Below are 21,879 nucleotides of genomic sequence, written 5' to 3' on the forward strand. Positions count from 1 at the left end.
GCTGTTAATAAACTGTATCTGTTTATGTCTCTGAAATCTTATCATTGAGATGTCTTCAGCAAATAAATTACACTTAATTGAAGAAGCTCAGGCTTGGCTGTCTTAAATAAGTGTCTCTTGAGTCAAATATATAAATAACTTTAATGTGTTCGTGATCAGAGGATGGTAAAGACCAATGGACCATAGTGAGGTTTGACGTCATGTTTTTTTTATGTGAATGAAATCAAGGGTGGAGGGACAGATCTAGCTGCACGATTTTGAGTATGATGTTGCTTTATATTGATTTGTCTATTATTTTTTGTTCCAACTAAAATAGTTCCAATGATGTCACAATGGAATGAGCTGTTTCACATCCCCAAACAACACACAGTAGTGGTGTTTCATGTCTGAATCTGTGTTTTTGAGTGTGAGTATATACAGTATATATGGATGATGGAATATGCTGAGCTATAAATATGTCTCCGAAGTAGTATTAGAGATAGTGTGAGTCAAGGGCACTGAGCTTTGCCATTTTTATGACCTGGGACAGTCTTGCCCTTACAGAACGGAAATATATTTCCCATATATGAATGGTATTAAACGGTTTAACCTACAGAATAATAAATTGTGTTAATATAATACAATATATTGAATATGTGACAATATATTTACTAATATATCATAATGTATATAATTTTATATTCAGTAATACACTTCATAATATATAGATGTGTATGTGATCAGATGGTAATGCATGTGTAATATATTGCAGATATATTTACTCATGCAAAATAAACATGCCCCACACATACATAGAGAAATATATAATGTAATATATTTCTTATTTTTTTTATTATTTACATCATAAATGTTTCATATTTTCAAGCTAGTAATTAAAAGCACAAGCACACCTGCATGTACTAAAGTATTTAGCCAAGAGAGACTATCATTGTGCTGAGGAGTGCACAGTCATTACTTATAAAATATAGTCATTAAAGTCTTAAAGGCCTGGTTGATTATGATTTCACTTTTTTAACTTTAGTTAGTGTGTAATGTTGCTGTTTGAGCATAAACAACATCTACAAAGTTACAACGCTCAAAGTTCAAAGCAAAGGGAGATATTTGCTTTTAAAGAAATTGCTTTTTAAGGACTACAAACGGCTGGTAGGGACTACACGACATTCCTCTCGGGTTAGTGACATCACGAACCCTAAAATTTACATAAACCCCGCCTCCAGAACACGATTTATAGATTATCAAGACAGAATATGCTAATCAATGACTAGAAGATAACTACACATAAACTACATAAATTCATCAACTAAACATTCAGAAATGTCCTGTTGCATTATACATGTTGTCACTTCTTCTTGAGTCTCTCCATCTTTATCTGAATCCGATTTGAACATAAAAGGCTAAAAGTTTTTGAAATTTCCAGTGCATGCCTGTGTGAGTGCAATATCAAAGACTTATTTTACATCTTGTGAAAAGGGCATTATACAACCCCTTTAGTGGAGTTCAGCCAATTGTCAACTGAACCTCAGGCTCTACTCCTCAGCACAATGATAACGTCAATAATAACACATACCAGAAAACCTTTTAAATTTCAAAATAATAGAACATTAAACACAAACAGACCCCCCCCCCATATTAATATTGAGCAAAAAACATTAAATGACACTTAATTTTAACATTTGCTCCCCTTTCAGAAGTCAGTCAGAAACAAAGCATGCTGGGAACTAGAAATCTGTTGTAACTCATTCCGTGAGTGTGTGTGTGTGTGTGTGTGTGTGTGTGTGTGTGTGTGTGAACATACATTAACATATGTGTACATGTATGTGCAATATATGCACACAATAAAGGATACAACTTTGTGAATATTACATGTAATGCTATTTTTGTCTTCATTTATAAATATTTTATATTCATTAATATATAGCCATACATGTTCAATGCATATATTGCAGTATATTGGAAAATATCAGCACTAGTTTCCCATGTATGGAAATGTATTATGTAATATATCGCATTAAATTTTGCAGTATATTCCCTTATATTTTTGTTCCGTAAGGGTGCACACATATTCTTGTTGCGTTCAAGCACTCTCAAGTGGCCAAGACTGCAAGGGTGGGTATTGGTACTGGCCCATACTTATTTTGTTCCTATATGAATCAGTGTGTTTGAACTAGGGCTGCCACTTTTGTGAAAAAATCCTGTTCGATTTTTGAGACATAAGTGTTCATTGAATTGATTGTAAAATTGATTTTCCAAGTCTGGAGACGTTCCCATTTTAAACGCCAAATATGGGCAAATCCACGGACAACTAACAGGCATTAGGACGCACGTAAAGAGGGCGCTTAGATGCGCACAAGTCAGCAAATATTCCTGATGATTTATTGGCATGAAGAATCATTGAGTGAATGATTCAACGACTCACTAATAAGACGTGTTGCCATCCACTGGAGTAACCATGTAACATGCAGAAAGAGTCATTGGAAAATCCCCACCACTCATGCACAGATTGACAGTGAAAATTCCTAGTGCGACTGTGCATCAGCACTCTTGACGCTGTTCAGCCAATCAAACGCGTTTTACGTTCCTTTCGATGCCTATTGAAATAGACCCTGGACAAATAATGTCACGACATTAAGTAGATTAAGTATGTTAACATATTAGAGTGTTTAATAAATGGCATTTTCTCATGAAACAGTGGAGTGCTGAGAGGAATAAATACTGTTGCCAACAGGTTGCAGTGTTGATCTCATCGTGGTCTCCAAACAGTTTGGCAAAACATCCATCCCTAAATGGAGATGTTAGGATATTCAATTATTTATTTCCTGTAAGAGCAAAGTTAGACATTGACGTTCATATGGTCAGATCACTCCAAGCATTAGGAAATGGCTTCTTAATTCTACAGCTTGACAGATGTGCTAAATTAACTGTAATGACACAGAGAGATTCAATAAACATCCTTGGATGAGCTAACTGCCATAAGTGCGTAGAAATTGCAGTGGGTGCTTAATTGTTTATGGAAGCTTTCAAATAATGTGAACAAGCCAACCGAGGCTTCATTTTCTTTGTTGCATTACTGATGAGAAGTTGATATTAAAGCTTTTTACATTTTTCATGACTGGTTTGTTCCATATTTATGAGCAATGTTTTAGTGTTACATTTTCAAAAAAGCAAAGAGTGTAATAAGAATAAATAGCCCATGACCATAATAAATAAACATAAACTCAGTATATCTGGTAGAAAGAAAGTGTCTTTCTGGGCTGATTTGAAATGATTACCAAAGTGCTTCTCCAAGTGATGAAACATTATAATTTATGAGGTTTAGAAAGTCTGCCTTGAATAAGATGGAGGACGTTTTTAAAGAAAGCCTCTAAAAGCTACGACAATATTGAAATGATTTGTTTTTACCTTTTTCTTAGTTTAGACTATGTTGTAAGAAGTGCATCTGAACTGATTGTTTTTTATGGTATGTGCGTCAATGCTTCCCTCACTCCTTTGACTTCAAGTTGTTTTTCAGTTGAAGACATTAAATTTTAATTTTCACTTAATGCTGCTGCTCTCTCATTGAGCCTCCAGGGGAAATACAGTTTGATCTGCTATGAATCATCTCCCAAAGGCTGGTTCAAGGTTGCTCAGCCTACTGCTAAATGCACTGGGTTCATTTATCTTCTGATTTATTTGCATATATTAAAACATTATTCTGGCCCAAAAGGAATACCAATGCATATTTTATTGAAATTCACTGTCAACATCAAATTCAAAACTTCCAACAAAACACTTGTTGTGTAGCTACAGTACATTATACGTCATAAGTGAACTGGAGACAGATAAGAAATATTCCGGGTTCTGTACAAGTTAAGCTCAATCGACAGCATATGTGCCATAATGTTGATTATAACACACACTATTTTAAAAAAAAATGTTTTTTGCGTATCTCTTTTTTTCTTTGAGAAAAAGCTAAGAGAAGATTTTTAGTCCAATAGAAATAAAAAGGGCCTTTTTTAAGGATTTAAAAGCATAAATGTGAAGCTTATAACTTTAAGCGCTTACATTGATTATTCTGTTAAAACTTGTGTGTTATTTGAGATGTAAAGTTGTTTTCATTATTTTTATGGTCGTTGTAGATGTTGTCATGCCAACAGCATTGTAAAAATGTAAATATATTTTGCACAGAAAAGGTTAGTAAACATTTCTTTCATACTAAAATCATATTAACTTGCATATTGTTTATGTCTTGTGGCTGTACTATCGAAAAAGCAAGTATTTTTAAGAGGTTATGACATGAGAAATCTAATTTGCCATTATCTTTTGACAGATAAGAGGTCTTTGAACCATTAAACAAGTTTCATAGCTTAAAACGTCCTCCTCCTTATAAACATAGCATGTATTTAATCAAGCTCCAAAAATGGTTTGTTTTGAAATTGTGGGATTTGTGACGTCGCAGTGGCAAATTCATTTGCATATGTCTGCCTCCAGAGCAAGACAGCGACAAATGGTTATTCATCATCTCACCTTAGGCCCTGCCCACTGCCGTTCAGTGGTTTGCATCACGTTGCATCAAAGCAAATAGAACTCATTTTAATCACTGATGCTGTCTACACTGGATACAGATGCATGTTCAGTTTCTGACACTCCACGCACTCGAGTCTGTCGACAACAGGACAAATGGAAGAGTGAAAATGTTTGCTTTTACGCGTCCAGTTTAAACAGCTAGTTTTTTCGTCTTTGTACAGACTTCAGAAGGATCTCAGCGTCGGAAAACAAGTGGATGATTTGTTTTAATGGCGTCCCGGATTGCGTCGGAGGATTATATGTTAGTTCAGAGCATTTTTTTGTTTTGTTTACGAGGCACAGTGTATTGAAGAGTTCGCAAAGAATCATAGCCATCATGATTAGCCCTTTAAAAACGTATCATTTCAGACAGAGGGTCAGAATGAAGGTTGAAAATAATTGTTTTCCCACATATATATATATATATATATATATATATAATATATAAATCCATGTCATGACACTTAATATTTTACACCCCCATTATTGATTCAATTCACTTATTGTAAACCGCTACTGTAACCCAGATTTTCGCCTTTTTGAAGAAAAGGAGGCACAGTTCAAAATTAACTTTTGCAGTAATCATACCATCAGTGCTGTCAGTTGAGCTTAACTTGTACTGAATCTGGAATATTACTTTAATGCAGCACAATAATCATACATAGTACACTGTTGGAATAGCCTGTATTCTGAGATTTTCTGAATAACCCTGGTTTTAGGGCTTTTGTATTTTAATATGTAATGTAGTTATTGATATAAAACTCAACAATCAAATAATTTCAAGACTTTCTAAAACAGCAAAGAATATTAGAGGTAAAAGCATGTACATACAGTACTTAACGCAAGCATATATTTTTTAAAGAGCTTGTTAAGCGAAGCTGAGGAGCATAATCAAAGAGTCCTCTTAAAAGCTTCAAGCACAGTAGGAAATCACAGCTTTGCTCACATAAAGACACAGGGCTCTTCAGATATTAAAGTGTTACGCAGAATAATTGGAAACAAATTTTCACAGGAGAATAGTCATCATCACAGCATTAAATTGAAACATGCTCAGAGGGTAACACTTCAATAGAAAACAAACAGACGATGCTGCTAAAAAAAGAGAGGAGGTTGCAAATAAGACATTGTTTAGCATTGGCACCAACATAACCAAGCAAAACACAAATATGCATTTGTACGAGAATCAAATTGAATGTACGATTTCAATTTGCACAGCGATTTGAATCTTAACTGCCGTCTCCACTGTGCTCATTCTGTGCAAATCCATTGTGATGTCGATCAAAGCTGCTGAAATCCTCCGGCTCTGTTTGAGTTTGTTAATAAGGCTTCTGTAAGGCATCATTAGCCATGCGCTTTATTTTCATGGCTGATTCTGGAAGGGCAACGTTATAGTCATAGTGGTGTCCTGTGGCTCTGCGAGTGGGCGGTTGACCATTTCGCTCTCGTTCTGTCTGGCGTTCTCTTCATTCATTTGAGACACTTCAGTGGATCCCGCTTCGAAGCCAGGGACGGTGTTGGCCACATGGACCACGTGCACCTTATTTCGTCCCTTTTTGCTGAGGATGCAGCTGAAAACCTTCTTGAAGCCCTTGCGAAAGTGTTTGGACACCAGGGCGTAAACGATAGGGTTGAGGCAGGAGTTGGCGTAGGCCATGCAGTGGGACAGCAGCCTGAAGGCATACGTGGTCTGATTGAAGGGAAAGTCTCCGTAGAGGTAGCACAAAATGACCACATGGTACGGTAGCCAGCAGATGCAAAAGAGCACTGTGACTATGATGATCATCTTGGTGACCTTGCGCTTGGCTCGTTTCGACTCCGACATCCCATCGAGGGGGTCGACTGCTGTCCAGAGGTACTTGATGGTGCGTGTGTAGGAAAGGCTCACGATGAGCACAGGAATAACATAGCCGAAAACGAAGGTGCAGGTGTCCAGAACCTTACGGTTATGCTCCTCCCACCCAGGTACGCACACATTGCTGTTCTCGAAATCGATGAGGTCGTAGTAACTCAAATAAGGCCCGGCGAAAACAAGCGACAGGCCCCAGATGACCACCATCGCCACTATGGCGTTACACGGCGTTCTCAGTTCTCTGGAGCGTAAGGGGTAACGGATGGCCAGATACCTGCAAAAGAAGAAATGCACCAATCACATAAGACATTGATGGCTTCTTTACATCGTAAACACCAGTTATGAGAGACATCCACTCTTGCATTGCATGTTTGTGCATTTTGGGGGTGGAGCAATGATATTTGGGTTGATTTCAGGTATCAACAGTGTTTCTCAGAAATCACTTACTACACCTTTAAAACAACAAGAAGCATAGTCTTAAGATTTTGCAGCCCATCATCGATGGCTCTACTCTTTACTAGTAGTAGCCCCTGCAAAACTGAAACATAACAGAAACCCTTCTAACACTAACACATCTCCTCTTTTATTAATTCCTATAATGATCATGTTCAAAAACACGCCAAATAACGCTTAATTTCAACATTTATTCTCCTTATACTGTCTGACGCAAAGCATGCTCTAAGTCATTTGGTTTATATTACTATATTTGAGTTAAATGAACTCATTTCATTTGCAGTTATTAAACTTTTTAATTTCACAGTTTTACAGTGTAGTCATGTATAGAAGAAGCACAGGAAATGTTCATCAAAAGATGAGTGGTGCTTCCTCAAATTGAGTTTGACCAAAAACACATGATCACTATAATCAGTGTGTTTCTGCGCACAAGATGAAAGGGTCTTCTTGTTTTCTACCTGAAGGTAAGGTCATTTCCGATGGGTATTCTCAGTCTCCGCTGAGGCCAGAACCATTTTTCAAAGAGCAGGTTAACACGATTTTTCCCAAAGGTAAACACTTTCAGGGTGGATGGAGGGCTGTGGGTCTGTTGCTCAGGCTGTGAGTAACATATTACACTACGGCGTATAGGTGGCCTTGTTACATTTATGCCATTATTTTGACAAAAAAAAAGGCTTCCTGGTGCTCCCATTCAGCAAGTCCCACTCGTCACTGGTGCTTTAGTTTGACCTTAATGTTAAAATAGACCTAACATAATTTTAGCTAAGGCATTATGGTTGGGTGCTTCTAAAGGTTCTTTTCTCACTGTTTCATTGTAAAGGCAGGAATAATGCAATGCTGGTTTTTGGAGGTGTTTTGTTAATGAAGTGGGTTGTTGCTGATAACTCCACTGACATTTAAGCAGTTAAACTCCAACCTTTGCCACTGCAATTTGCAAGACTTCCTATAGTGTTCAGAAGATCCATTTCATTAAAAACAACCCTGGCCCTGACCAATTACAATATTGATAGGTTCTCATTTAAGCTGTCATTTAATACCCCATGGGGCTACATTGAAAATGTTATGTCAAAGTATACAGCCGCAAAGTTATTATGCCTAGAATGAACTTCACTTGACAGTATAGTATAATGTACAATCATCAGGGTGGCCTTTAACTTTTATGTCCCAGAGGTTGATGACATTTATTAAAACTAGATTTCAATTTTCTTCTGATTGCTATACCCTAGTGAAAAAACCCTATACAAAAATGTATTTAAAATAATTTTTTTAAAAATATTTACTGACATATCGCTTGAGACTTACTGATATAAATATTATAATTAAACTTTATTTGGAGTACTTCTTCACTGCACAATGCACATTTCTTAATATTAAGTCTAAAATGTGTTTTAATATATATTATAACATCAGACCTCTTCTCATTGAGACGTGGTCTGGGAACCACATGTTCATTTTCTCGTATTTGAGGCGTGGTTTACGAATGCCCAGAGTCATTTATTGGGCGCTACGAATGTCTATCAAATGCGCCTGTACGTAGCTCATAGCCAATCGTTTCGATTATACCAGATGACGTATGTAGAGCGACAGAAATTCGACTAGGAAGAAGACGAAATAAACTTGCGTTCTAAACTACTTAGAACACTATCTAAGGCTGCATCGAAAGGTAACTTCGCGTCTGATGCCATGTTGGATCTATAGATATAAACAAACTGCTTTGGTGTGTCGCATAGACGTCGTCATCGTCTTGCTGCTCCCTCCCCTTTCTGTGATTGGTCCCCTCGCTGAGGCAAAAATTTGGTCCATGGTGTCCAGGCTGCCTAGCAGTGTGAATAAAATCGCGCTGCGCGCAAGGCAGCATGGGGAAACCCAGGCTAAAGGATAGTATGATCTCTGTATAATTTCAGTCTTTAAATGCAACCTAAACCTAAAGTGTACCTAAAGTGTACTTGCAATAGTTCGACTTCACAATCAAATACACTTAAGTATATATTTAGTTGGACTTCAGCACTATTTCTGCACAAAGTGTGTTAAGTACAAAATTAGTTGTTCCAATGTAGCAGACTTTAGTATTTAGTATACTAAAAGTGCAATTGCAGGATATTTATATTAAGTACATAAATATAAATATAAATGTATTTGTAGTATACTTAGCAGAAAATAAATGTATTTCAAATACATTTTAGTATAGTAATTTTTCACTAGGGTATGAACATCACATTAAACCTTTTTAACATGTCTTCATCATACTTGATCTGGGACAAGGGTAAAACAAACAGTAGCACATGACCTTTCATTTTTATACTATGACAATCCATCATAAAAATATGATTACATGTTCAAAAAGCTAAAATGTTATGTATAAAAATAGCCTTTTCAAGACAAAGAAGTTGTCTGTTTTCTTCGAAAAAATGTAATTTCCACCACCATTTTTTCCATCACAGAATGCTATTAAACACAAAACATAATTTGAGATGTTGTGGAAATGACACTGATTGGAATTTCATTAATTGGAGAAAAAGGGAAACAAGGACAATGTGCATATACACTGTTGAACCTGATATTGGCCAAATTAAATAAACCAGCGAGAGTGTGAAAAATGTTTTAAGAGAGTTTATTTACTAATAAAAAAGCCTATAATTGGAAAAACAAAACACCCACCTGTCCACAGACACCGCCGCCAAAGTGAAACTGCTAGCATACATGGTGAGGTTGATGAAGAAGTGAACCACCTTGCACATGAAGGACCCGAAAACCCAACCCTCCAGAGAGTAGATGGTTGCTTGGAAAGGCACACAGAAGATGATGAAGAAGAAATCGGCTACACTGAGGTTGAGGATGAACAGATTGGTGGTGTTGTACCCAACCTGTCCACTTCTGAGGAGCACAGCCAGTACCAGACTGTTCCCAATGGTCCCTAAGAGGAAGATGAGCGAGAAGACCACAGACACAATGACACTGGCTGGGTTGAGCTGGTAGCTCTCGGAGGCGTTCCAGTGTCCCATGGCTTTAGTCAGGTCCTCGTGATCTGACATTTTAAGATGTGAAGTTCCAGAGACCTGCAAAGAGGTCGTAAATGATAAGACACAGAGTTAGATTCTAGGGACTTTCCTTGCAAATCTCATAAATCTTTCCGAATCTGAATCACATTGTGGTGAGATTTAAAAGCCCTTATGAGAAGTTGTATAGCTAGACCGTCATTGAAAGCAAATATCAGGAGGATCAGACTCAAGAAGTCATTTTGATGAACATGAAATAAGTACATTTTGATTACAAAAGATCATGAAAGCTGGTGCAAGTACAAAGAGGAACGAAGAATGAAATGGAGACGAGACTAAAATCAATTTCAGAAAGCTATCATAACCTCTCCAAGGGCAACAAACCAGTCAAGATATGAAGAGCATGTCCCCATCTGGTTGAGAGCTAATCAAAATGAAAATGGACAAATTCACTTTCTAATCATCAAAGATCTTAGTGGGAATTTGTTTGCGGATAAAAATACAGATGTGTCAACAATGACATGATATTGTGGACTGAATAGAGTGCAATACATTGGATTATGGCAGGATCACATTAGTATGCTGTTGTTGGTTATGGATCTGACAAAAGAGAAGGAATGCAATTGCCTACCAGTGGTTAATCCCACAGTATGTCCCAATAGGCGTTGCTCAGAAACAGTCAGCATCGACTTCTACTCTTCAAATATTGATCAGGCTATGTGAATAAAAAAGAAAAAGACATAACTTTTTATCTTCCCCAAACACACATAGTAAATTATACATAGGGAATGGAAACACCAAACATCTTCACAATAAATAATATTTTTATAGCTTTGATTTGATTGATTTAAATTCAACTTAGTTTCAAATTAGTTGGTCTCTGATCTGGTTACATGTGATCTTCACTGTAAAAAAAGCCTTACATTTTTAAGTACAATCAACTTGGATGTTTAAGTCGTTTCAATTTAAATTACATTAAACTGACTTAATGTTTTTGTTAATCTTGTATAACGTATAAAAAAAGTAGAAAATTTCTTAACTTATTTTGATGAGTTAAAGCAATGTATAAACATATGTTGTCATAACTTATAGATCATATAATTTGAGACTTGAGATTTGTAATTGTTTAATTGATAATTGGGAGATACATTGAGATACATTCATTTGAGAAGTAAAAATGTGTGAGATAAGACTTAAGTTTTCATATCTTGAATTCATTGCATCTAAATGTATAGCATTTTGATAGATGTATGCTTTAAACCAGGACAAATTGCAATGGGATAAGAAAAAATTGGAGTGAAAAAAACCTTTCTTTCTTCAAAATAATTTTGCTTCTCAAGTAAGTTAATAATAGTGCTGGAATATATATATATTAAAAAAAAATATATTACCACATTTAAATTTAATACAAAACACAATGCAATGTAATGCATTAGGTGAATTCTGGAAAAGTAATTCAAACCTGAAATTGCAAAGAGGATCATTAATGTGGGGAAAGCAGGAGCTTTCAGGAAATTGGTCTATGCAAATGTAGAGCTGTTCTCCCTTAATAGGCTGACAAAGTGTGACATAACCAGCTGACAATAAAAAAAGTATGCAGAATATAGGTGACTAATCTGCTCCATGCAGAAATGTGGACATGCTCTATTAGGCTATAATTGGTTGTCAGAAATTCATCATGATACAATTAAAATGCTGATCTTCAGTCCCTCTTCTAAAACAATGTAATTACATCTACTGTTTTGTTTGATTAAACAATGCACGCCATAAGATCACATGATATTTTTTTCTCAAGCAGGAACAGAGCATGACTCATTTAGCAAGACCTTTATAGTAAATTGGAGGAAATGAACAGGAAGCCGTTTACTCTGAGAGGTGAAGCTTTCCTAGAAACATTTATCATAGTTATTTTCTCGCTTCTGCAATGCCCTTATCCATATGAAGTTAAAAAAGCATGGAAGGAGAGGAGAGAAAAAAGAAATAAAAAAAGAAAGAAATTTCAAAAGACATTTGATTTATTAAAAATAAAATAGTGGTTTGTTGATGTGTATTGACTATTTGTAAAGTGATCTCAAAAGCAATCTTTATTTTTCAAAAGTAGATTTTAAGAGCCTCTCTCTTATTCATCTCACTCTCTCAGCATATAAGTGTTTTCAGAAATGACTTGAAAATTGCCAATGCAATAAAAAAAAAAAACACCTCTTAACCAGATCAGCTCTGAGGATCTGTGAGTTATGCTACAGCCTTATTGCAGGTGAGGTTGTTTATGGATTCATACCACACAAGTTTGTTGTTTGGCTTTTGGCATCTCTGTCTTTGTCTTTGGTATCTTTGCTCGGGAACAATCCCTTTGTAAACACACCTGACTGTCTTTGATGTGAAGCCAGCTGCCAAGCTGCCACTGAATATAGCACGAAGTGTCCTTCAATAAGGAGCTCTGTTAAACTGATCCCTTCAGTTACAGTCACGGAGTGCATCCGTTTTGTCACTTGTCGAATGGTGCGCGGATCTGTCTCACACAGCACCGCATGTGTCTCTAACCCCCCTTTCAAACTCATTCGCCATTTAAAATTAATTTAGTCAAACTTTCATGAACTCATGAGCCAAATAAAAGCATCTCAGTACATGAACTGCATGTGGATTGAGATTTCAAAAGAGACTTGTTAAAGAATGACTTAAATTTTTTGTAAATGAAGCATGCGAGATGCAGTATGTGCAAATATACTAAATGCAAATGAAGTATACGTACACGTTGCATAAAGAAACATCGTAACCCAGACGCATTAGAAATCATATAAATGCATCTTGTAGAGTGAAGGTATATTCAGATAAATGGAGATAAGTCATGTAAAACCAAAGCTCATGCTGTCCAAGGTCATCATTGAAATATACATACACTAAACATCATTCTTGAGGTGTCTTAGGAAATTTCATTGTGTTCTGACTGTAAATGCCAGAGAGTCCACATCTAATGACAGTATGAGAATTTCATTCAGTTGTATTTACTCACCGGCTCATGAGATGACCCATGACTGTATATCCATGACTCAGTGTCATTATAATATTGAGAAGCTTCTGGTCTCCAGAAAAGCTAGTGTTGCTTGCAGAATGTGACCACTTGAACAGGCTTCATCTCCTCTCATTCCGCTTCTCCGCTTCTCTATGCCTCTCGTGTTCCCTCCCTCACTCCCCCTCACATATGGAAGCTCCTCCTCCACATCGTGGTAAATGCTCACACTTCACTGCAAGAGAGAGAGAAAGAGAGAGAGAGAGAAAAAAAACATGCAGTGTTTCTTTGCACATTCCCACGGAAATCTTTTCATGTCCGTTACTAATGCTGTGCCTGAACAGTTGCACCAACGCGGCTAACATGCGTACACGCACAAATCTAGAATATGTACATGGTAAATTATTCAGAAGGAGGCCTGAAATCAGAAGGTTTTTACTTTTTATATCACTTTTTGCACACAGGCTATTTTTCTTTTGGAGGCATCATTTAGAAATCGGATTGGAATACATTTCCCAAGAGATTAGAATTCAATTGCATTCCGTTTGCAGTTTTTCCCAATTGGAATGGATACACACTATGACCAAATCAATACACCTCCAAGGCTTCATTGCTCATGGTAATATGACAGAAGGATGGCATTTTTGATGGCAGACTGAAAGTGCACTCTACAATTTTACATTGTGAACACATTTGTCTCAAATCAAAATTTGATGACTAATGACATCCCTGCTGAAAAATCCAGCATAAACCAGCTTTAATTCCATGTTGGTCAATGCTGGTACTGTGTATAGCTGTCCACCATCACTCCTGCTTCCCATGCTGGAGACCAGCAAACCAGCATGCAAAACATACCTTTACCTTATGCTGGTGACCAGCAATGCCGGAGTTTTCAGCAGGGTATATTTAAAAAAGACAAAGCATCAACAGGAAAAGGTGAAAAGAGGAAGATAAATACAAAGGGTGAATGTGATTTCACCAAGTAGAAAATGTTCCTGGATCAGCATCTTTGTTGATCGAAGAACAACATTCCAATCAACCACTCAGATAATGTCAAGTTTAGGCTTACAACTGTGTGCTTGCTCCTGGTCTTTGTCTGCAAAGGAGTCATTCAGGTCAAAACTATGTCATTCAGCACAGGCAGCACTGCCTTTGCAATTCATCTATGAATGATGGACAGCCCAGACCACACAATCTGTGTGGTTACGTATGTGTGAGACTATTTACAAAAGTTCACGTACAAGAATGGTTCCTGCCCTTCAAGATTATATAACTATACCATCATTCCTTTACCCAACAAACTTTTGGTCCAGTTGGCGATGGGAAATGTATGAAACCCATTTCATTAGTACAGTTACTCAATCCACATGGACTAATGACAGTTTGGCACTCTAGGGTTTCCCCGCTGATGTTCAAGGACCTAAAATCAGATTAAATCATTTTGCCACATCCGCATCCAGTTCTTTTGTTGTGCAATGGCCACAGTACTTGACAATGACACATGATGCATTTTCTGTCTGTATATACTGACACATTTGCTTATGAGAAGTATTGGAACCTTTTCTTTCAAAATGTAAATACTAATGGTAATTTGTAATGGTAGTAAACTACTAATGGTGGTGTATATTTATACATACGAAAATATAAAAATACTTCATAATATATCTAAAGAAATGGAAAATAACATGCAATTCTTTCATCAAAAAGTAGCTTATATGATGCTTTAATTAAATTTTTGTCACCTATAGTTTTCATTATCGCCTATATATTTAGAACGAACCTTAGATTGTGTTTTATAAACTTGTCAGTTTTTTTTTTATTCTTCAGTACATTCACCACATATTACACATTCACTTAACACCTCAGGGAAGACCTCGAAGCAATCCCAATAATGTGTGAAACAGGACCTGTGATTCCCTCCCTCAGCTATTCAGCTGTCATGCTTGTTAAATGTGTAACACAACAGGTACAGGGTTCACATTAGAGGCTTAAATTAAACAGTCAATCATTGCTAATAAGAATTCAGTATGCTGTCTGTTTTTTTTTATTTATGTACTGTATTTCTTTAGGGTAAAGGTGCCCTTATTGTTATTTCCAATTCTTTACTTGGGGGTTTTGAATTGCTGTGATGAAAAGTCTGGAAACGGGCTGAGTTGGTCACTGGGGACCACTGCCACTTTGATGAAGACTATGGGAATGGATCCCTCCAGCGATCTGTAATAGCAGACGGGACTTGAATACAAAGAGCATCATTACAGTTAGGACCTCTAACTGATTGCGCTGTTGCTGTGCAGTGCAAGATTCAGTAGTTTGCCTGATGATTTCATGCTGTCTTGTCTTTTTCTTATTTTTATCCAGGCTATTGATTTCAGAATGCTTATTCTTTGAGTAAAGGGCAGGATGCATTACATTTTTATGTTGTCTCTCGTCTGTGTTCTATATGTGTTATTTATTATGGGTAATGAAGAGCAGGAGGCAAGTCCATTTGTGGAAATGAACTGAAACATTGAAATCATCTGTTCTTATGTGACCAGTGTGTCATAACAGGAAGCTATCACTGCATAATTGTATGGCCCAATTGCAGAGATAAATTGCGAGCTGCTAAAGATGACACTTCAGCCATTTAGGCTCTTCATCATGGTTGTAAATTAAAGGGCACTTAGTTGCCACTAAAATGAATAAAAATCCTTCCAAAATTCAAGATAAGGGTTGTTTTCACAAATATCAGCACTATTGCAAATGTGATCTTGATTTTATACAACAGTTCTATAAAACATAAATACTACAAGACTAGATACTTCTATTTCAGCAATGAAAATTACTCGAATGAGTGAATGATTCAATGACTCATTTATTTAATACAGAAGACATTGTTCCTGAATGAATCAGCTGTTATAAAATAACTGATTGAATGAATGATTTAATGACTGTGTTTGAATATGCCTGCTATATAGTATATAAAACACAGTAAGATGTGTAGTATGTCCAAATTCATAATTTTCATAAAAAAGTAGGCAAAAAATGACCTACTACCACCAGTATAATTTAAAGTGGACAATCAATGGACACTTCACTATCCCATGAGTACATGGGGGAGGATTTGTGAATGGCAGTGAAGCAATGCAACTACACACTCATTCATACTACAGTATATAGAACATACCTTTTTTATGTCACATGGATTCATGCCTCCTTTGAGCAGCATTAAACAGTCTGTGTAAATGCATCTAAATGCCACTTCAGATGCAGATTCTGTGCCACTTCTGCTATGCAAAAATGGCTTTTGTTGATACTGATTTTATTTGATAGATAACAGCCCTATATAAAGTTCTGTCATGAAACTTTAGATGGTGCAGGCTGATAGGTCCTTAACTCAATCTCCTTGCAATCACATCGTTCTCTATAGGGCACAGCTGATTGGTTCCTGCTATATCAGTAGCCAATGAGCTCGCTGCTCCTCTAATACTGGGTCATAATTTGCTGTAGCAGTTGCAACACTTTTTCAGAAACTCTCCCCCTTCCCCAGCTCCACCTGTGTAGATCTGCTACGGGTAATTCATGTACTCTATATTGTACACCGGCAGCATGTCTTACTTGCTCACAGCAGTGTGTCGTGTATTTATTGGCAGTAGCAAGTCCCGAACGTACTTGCTCTGCAGCAGCAGCAATAACCAACAACAGCAACAGCAGATCTATCCACCAAGACCAAACATATCAACATTGTCATACCCATTACCATGACAAACACTCCAAGAGTTGTCATGATAGAAATTGTATTATTCCAATTGAATTTATTTATTAAATTGAAGAATTTAACATAAAAGATGATGCAAAAAAAAAAGCTTAGAAAAAATAAATGTTAGAAAAAATGTTCGTATAGAGGTATAAAATGCCCCTGGAAATCAATTTAAAGGCACACTATGCAGTTTCCGGTTTTCTCAAACAGCGACCCCTAGAGTCGCTGTGGAGTACTTGTATTTAACGTTACTGTCGCAAATACCACTTACGCAGAGCCGTCTCTGCACTCTTCCGACCGCGCTTTCTTCGTTTTCTTCGAAGCGCCATGATTCACGTCTGAAATGCGTGCTAGTGTCTTCCATAGAGGCTGCTTCATATGTTGTTGATGTATGTGACGTCGTGCCGTAAAGCAAGTTGTGATTCTCGCGAGATTCCTTCAGAGTGAACACGGGTGAATCTGACTGCAGTAGATGTGAAAGATATTAATAAAAATGATGTTATTTCAGCCAGCGCACATACCTGTATTTTCTTCCTGTTTTCGGTCGAAGTCCATAGTAATAGATTGTCGAGTTCACACGCATAGGTTTAGTTACCTATGATCACGCGCATATCACGAAAAGTAATATCTTTCACATCTACTGCAGTCAGATTCACCCATGATCACTCTGAAGGAATCACTCACATTGGCTGTGCACTTGTAATGACACATCAAGGATGTTAAGAGGCTAAAAGCAGGTTTAAAACTTGCCCCATTGAAGTCAACAGGGTGCAAATTTTAAAAAGAGGATAACACGGTGTAGGCAACACCGATTTTTGTCATTGTTCTCTGTACTGACAGCACTCCAAATTTACAAAAAAATGAGCTCAATGTTAAAATTGACCGGAGTTCTCCTTTAAGGTTCAAATCTTGCATAGTGTGCCTTTAAGGGGGCCAATTAATGTAAAAAATAATTTCTGTCACTGGTCTCCATGACTGGTACAACAACACACCGTCTCTGGATTATTAACACACTCCACTATGGTTATCTGTTGCCCTCGACATATCAGACTGCAGCCTAAGAGTTATCAAAGGCTCTGAGGTGTAAGACAAGTGGCGGTCAACTCTAGCCATTTCAGCATGTTATTCAGTTGCTGCAGAACTGAGACCAACACAAGACACGTTTCAGTCTGTTTTCTGTTCTGTCATCCATACATCTTGTCCTCATGCATCTCTAAAGGTAAAATAATTACACAGCACAATCAAATGAAATTCACAGCATATGTGAGAATTCTCCCTTGTTGTCATAGCAACACAAGCAGCAAAATCTGGGCCAACTAGTGTGGGTCTCTGAATCAGAAATTATCCTAAAACTATCTCTAACGGTTTTCAAAAATGTAGTGTCACTGAGTGTGACTGTAACCCATGTCATATTCATAAGCACTTATTTCCTTATATAGTAGAAAGAAACGTGACCATCTTCATTTTTGCCATAAAACTTTTCGTTTCAACAGAGGTTTGTTCTGAGCAATCTGACACTTTTTTAACTCCAACCTGCCGTACAAACTTTCTTTTTACAAGATAATCTACATCAATGCAACAGAGATCAAGACCTTCATTCCTACCGTGGCTCTATTTGCTATTGATTATTGATGATGTTTCATATTTTGATTTATCACTGTTTTTGCATTCATCTGTAATCCATAACCATGATTAAAACCAGTTACAGCAGAACAAATACATCGGTTGGACAAAGAAAACTTGTTTCCCAAACACTGAAGCAGTTTTAAACTTACAATTTTGCATTTATGAATTGCTCTTTTAAAGATTGCATGATTTTTAGCATGTTCTTTGCTTAATCATTAATTTATTGATTCTCATAAGGGTGGGAAGAGATGTGATGAAACAGCTAGATGGCTGGAGTATTCGTCGCTAAACACTACAAGAGAACATGAACGAAAGAAAGTCGTGTATGAAGAGTGATGTTACATAATGTTCATCTGACTAACTCATACAGTCCAATAGTCTAATTTTCTTTTTCTTTTTTTGAAAACACAAAGCCCATTAAAGGTGACCACTGAATGACAGGCAGTAAAACTTAAAATCAATTATGCCTGTGCCCTTGACTAGCATTAATCAAAGACAGGCCAAAAGCATTTGAATTAAGAGGATCACGGGCTGCATGTTTAACCTTGATACTCATTAGACACACAGTATTCAGCTCAATTTAAGAGTCTGCTTTTATTTTCAATAGCAGAAAACTCAAGAGCATGCATTGCAATAACAGAGATCTGTGAGTTAAGGCCATGTACTAAGAATAGTGATTTTAAAAGGACTGGTAAATGCTTTGGCGAAACCAATTTAAAGGCAAAGTATGTGACGGGAACAGAATTGACCCATTTTTATAAGATAAAAGTTATTTTTAAACAATTTAATGTTGTAGAATTAGGACAATTACTATTTCTGGCTTTTATAAATAAAATATTACCAAAATAAACGTAAAATAAAATATTTTGATTACACAATACATGATGGAAAAAACACACTGACTAATTCGGACAACAAGAAATACATAAACACTTTTTACATAAAATATTATATTGTTATAGCCTGTGACATCTTGTGATCCATGGCAATGAGTAACAAATTATTTAAATAATTTAAAATATAACCAGTTGAAAAAAAGCATAAAAAAAAGAAAAATGACTTTGAACACCAAACCTGCAATTATGGAACCACCCACATGTGAACATGAACATGATGAACGCTCCTGAACACTAAATGTTTCTCTTATTTTCAATTTCCCCCATTCATTTTCAATTGATGGTAATTTTTGACTAATGTAAGCTTAGATCACTGAGGCCTACAATTAGTCAGTTTCAAAAATAAATACAAAGCCTATCCTAACTGAAAGAAAATAGGTTGACAAAAAGACAGAGTCCAATATTGGTGATAATATAGCATAATAAAAGATTTATAAGCTATTTTTTGAAGGCCAGATATTTTCGACTGGGAGCACCACAAGTACAAGCTAGAATATATATATATTTTTTTAAGTACAAAAATGATCCAAAAAAGTTTGGGAAGTAGTTATACCATGTGTGAGCAAAGTCAGTAAGTTTTAATCCAATGCAATAACATTAACTAACATTTTGGGGAAAAATTAAATCCTCTCTGGGCCAAAATGACCTGGGGCCTCATTTATAAAACTGTGCGTAGGAACCTTACTAAAAGTGTACGTGCGCCCGGAAGCCAAAAATGGCGTACGCAAAAAAATATTCAGACTTATAAAACCGTGCGTACGCCAGAACCTGTGCAGAATTCACTTTATAAATCCCAGTCAGCGGAAGATTGTGCGTACATGCGTCTCCACCCGAAATAACCATATATGGAGCTTACAACGCCTAGTTTTACTATGCAGATCCTCATCTACATATCATTTGCATATGATTATTCATCCACGTGATAACTTAAGTGGATGAATAATCATACAAGACACATTACATTAATACAAATCAAGTAGTTGTCTATCCTTGCCTTGTTTTTGAATAGCCTACATAAATCAAATAGTGTAAAATACATTTCAGAGAAAGTTTTTCTCAATCTTTTCCACTGGCCGAATTGTATTTTTAATTGATTTATATTTTTAATGGAAACAGATAGGCCTTGGGCATTATTTGCACAAAACTATTTTCTCAGACAATCTGGTATTATCATGATAAGCAATTATCTCTGTGGTTAAAACATTAAAGCACGCCACAGGAAAAGTGTTCAAAAACATCGCATCCACAACAAATATTTCTATTGACTGAATTTAAAAAAATGTTGTAACTTCAGTAATGATTTCATGTTTAAGTGTTTAACTCCATTAATTTGAATGGCATATTTAATATAAATGTTTATATCAGAAGTATTTTATTTATTTAAACTGTTATTTGCGTCAGTTTCACTAAACGGCTCAACATGCTCGCTGCCGCGGACATTTAAGAAGGGATGGATATTTGCTTCAAGTGACAGGCTTGGTGATTGAAATTGTATTTGTATAATCTTTCTGTATGTTTAATTTTCTTTAGATTTTCTGTATAAAAGTGACCAAAAATACATTTAACTCCAGCTCACCATCGGTGTCGCCAAAGTGCTCCATCTCCAAAACGTTCGTACGCATGGGCCAGAGTTTGCGTGCAGGTGCGCAAATTTTCCCGTCAAGTTTTTCTTTATAAATCCCACCTTTTGCGCAGGAACTGGCGTACGCATGTTTTCAGCCCCGTTTTGTGCGTACGCAAGCTTTATAAATGAGGCCCCTGAACACAACATAAGGGGTTGAGTATCTATTCAAGTTGGCTACTGTGTAGAGTCTGTACAGACAGTTAATTCCAATACATGAGTGACCATTACTGTTGAATTCCTGCTACGTTCAATGCCAGAAAATCAAAGCACCTCTCTATACACATACACTCACCTTAGGACCAAAGGTTTTTAACAAATGCATTCTAAGCTACATTCAACGGCTACTTCTACTGCTTTTGTGGCTTATAACGAGAGAGATAATGATACTGACATTTGGAACTGGCAGAGAATAGCCTAGTTCCCATTTATTGGCTAATTGCACTCCTCTACCTTGAGTCTGTAAATGACTGGCTTAATTAAGCAGGGCATACACTGTGCGATTTCAGCAACGTTTTTGTTAAATAACAGGCTTTACCAGGAGAAACTCATTGCTTTGCACATATGTGCAATTATGTGTGCTGAATCGCGGAAACAAAAAAATGGCGCCGGTATACAGTATATGGACGCAAAGGTGGCTTGGAAGAAGTGGGCAAAATGGTTTATCCAATTTTGCAACATGAACTGGAGTTAAAGGAGAACTCCGGTCAATTTTAACATTGAGCTCATTTTTTTTGTACATTTGGAGTGCTGTCAATACAGAGAACAACGACAAAAATCAGTGTTGCCTACACCGAGTTATTCTCTTTTTAAAATGTGCACCCTGTTGACTTCAATGGGGCAAGTACTAAACCTGCTTTTAGCCTCTTAACATCCTTGATGTGTCATTACAAGTGCACAGCTAATGTGAGTGATTCCTTCTGAGTGAACACGAGTGAATCTGACTGCAGTAGATGTGAAAGATATGTATAAAAATGATGTTATTTAAGCCAGCGCAAATACCTGTGTTTACATTCTGTTTTCGGTTGAAGTCCAAAGTAATCGATTGCCGAGTTCACGCGCATAGGTTTAGTTACCTATGATCACGCGCGTGAACTCGACAATCGATTACTTTGGACTTTTTTGTCGTTGTTCTCTGTACTGACAGCACTCC

General features: G+C 36.7%; 1 protein-coding gene across 1 annotated transcript; it reads right to left on the reverse strand.

Moving 5' to 3' along the window:
* Positions 1-5,083: 5,083 nt before the first annotated feature.
* Positions 5,084-13,004, reverse strand: galr2b (galanin receptor 2b). Its single transcript, XM_081365277.1, has 4 exons — positions 12,851-13,004; positions 10,472-10,555; positions 9,503-9,900; positions 5,084-6,665 (listed from the first exon to the last, which is right to left on the reverse strand). Exons 3-4 carry the CDS (start codon positions 9,874-9,876, stop codon positions 5,903-5,905), a joined length of 1,137 nt encoding a protein of 378 aa, XP_081221403.1. The 5' UTR covers positions 9,877-9,900; positions 10,472-10,555; positions 12,851-13,004; the 3' UTR covers positions 5,084-5,902.
* Between the last annotated feature and the right edge of the window lie 8,875 nt (positions 13,005-21,879).

Source organism: Scardinius erythrophthalmus, assembly GCF_964197995.2.
Source record: "Scardinius erythrophthalmus genome assembly, chromosome: 1".
Lineage (NCBI taxonomy): Eukaryota > Metazoa > Chordata > Actinopteri > Cypriniformes > Leuciscidae > Scardinius > Scardinius erythrophthalmus.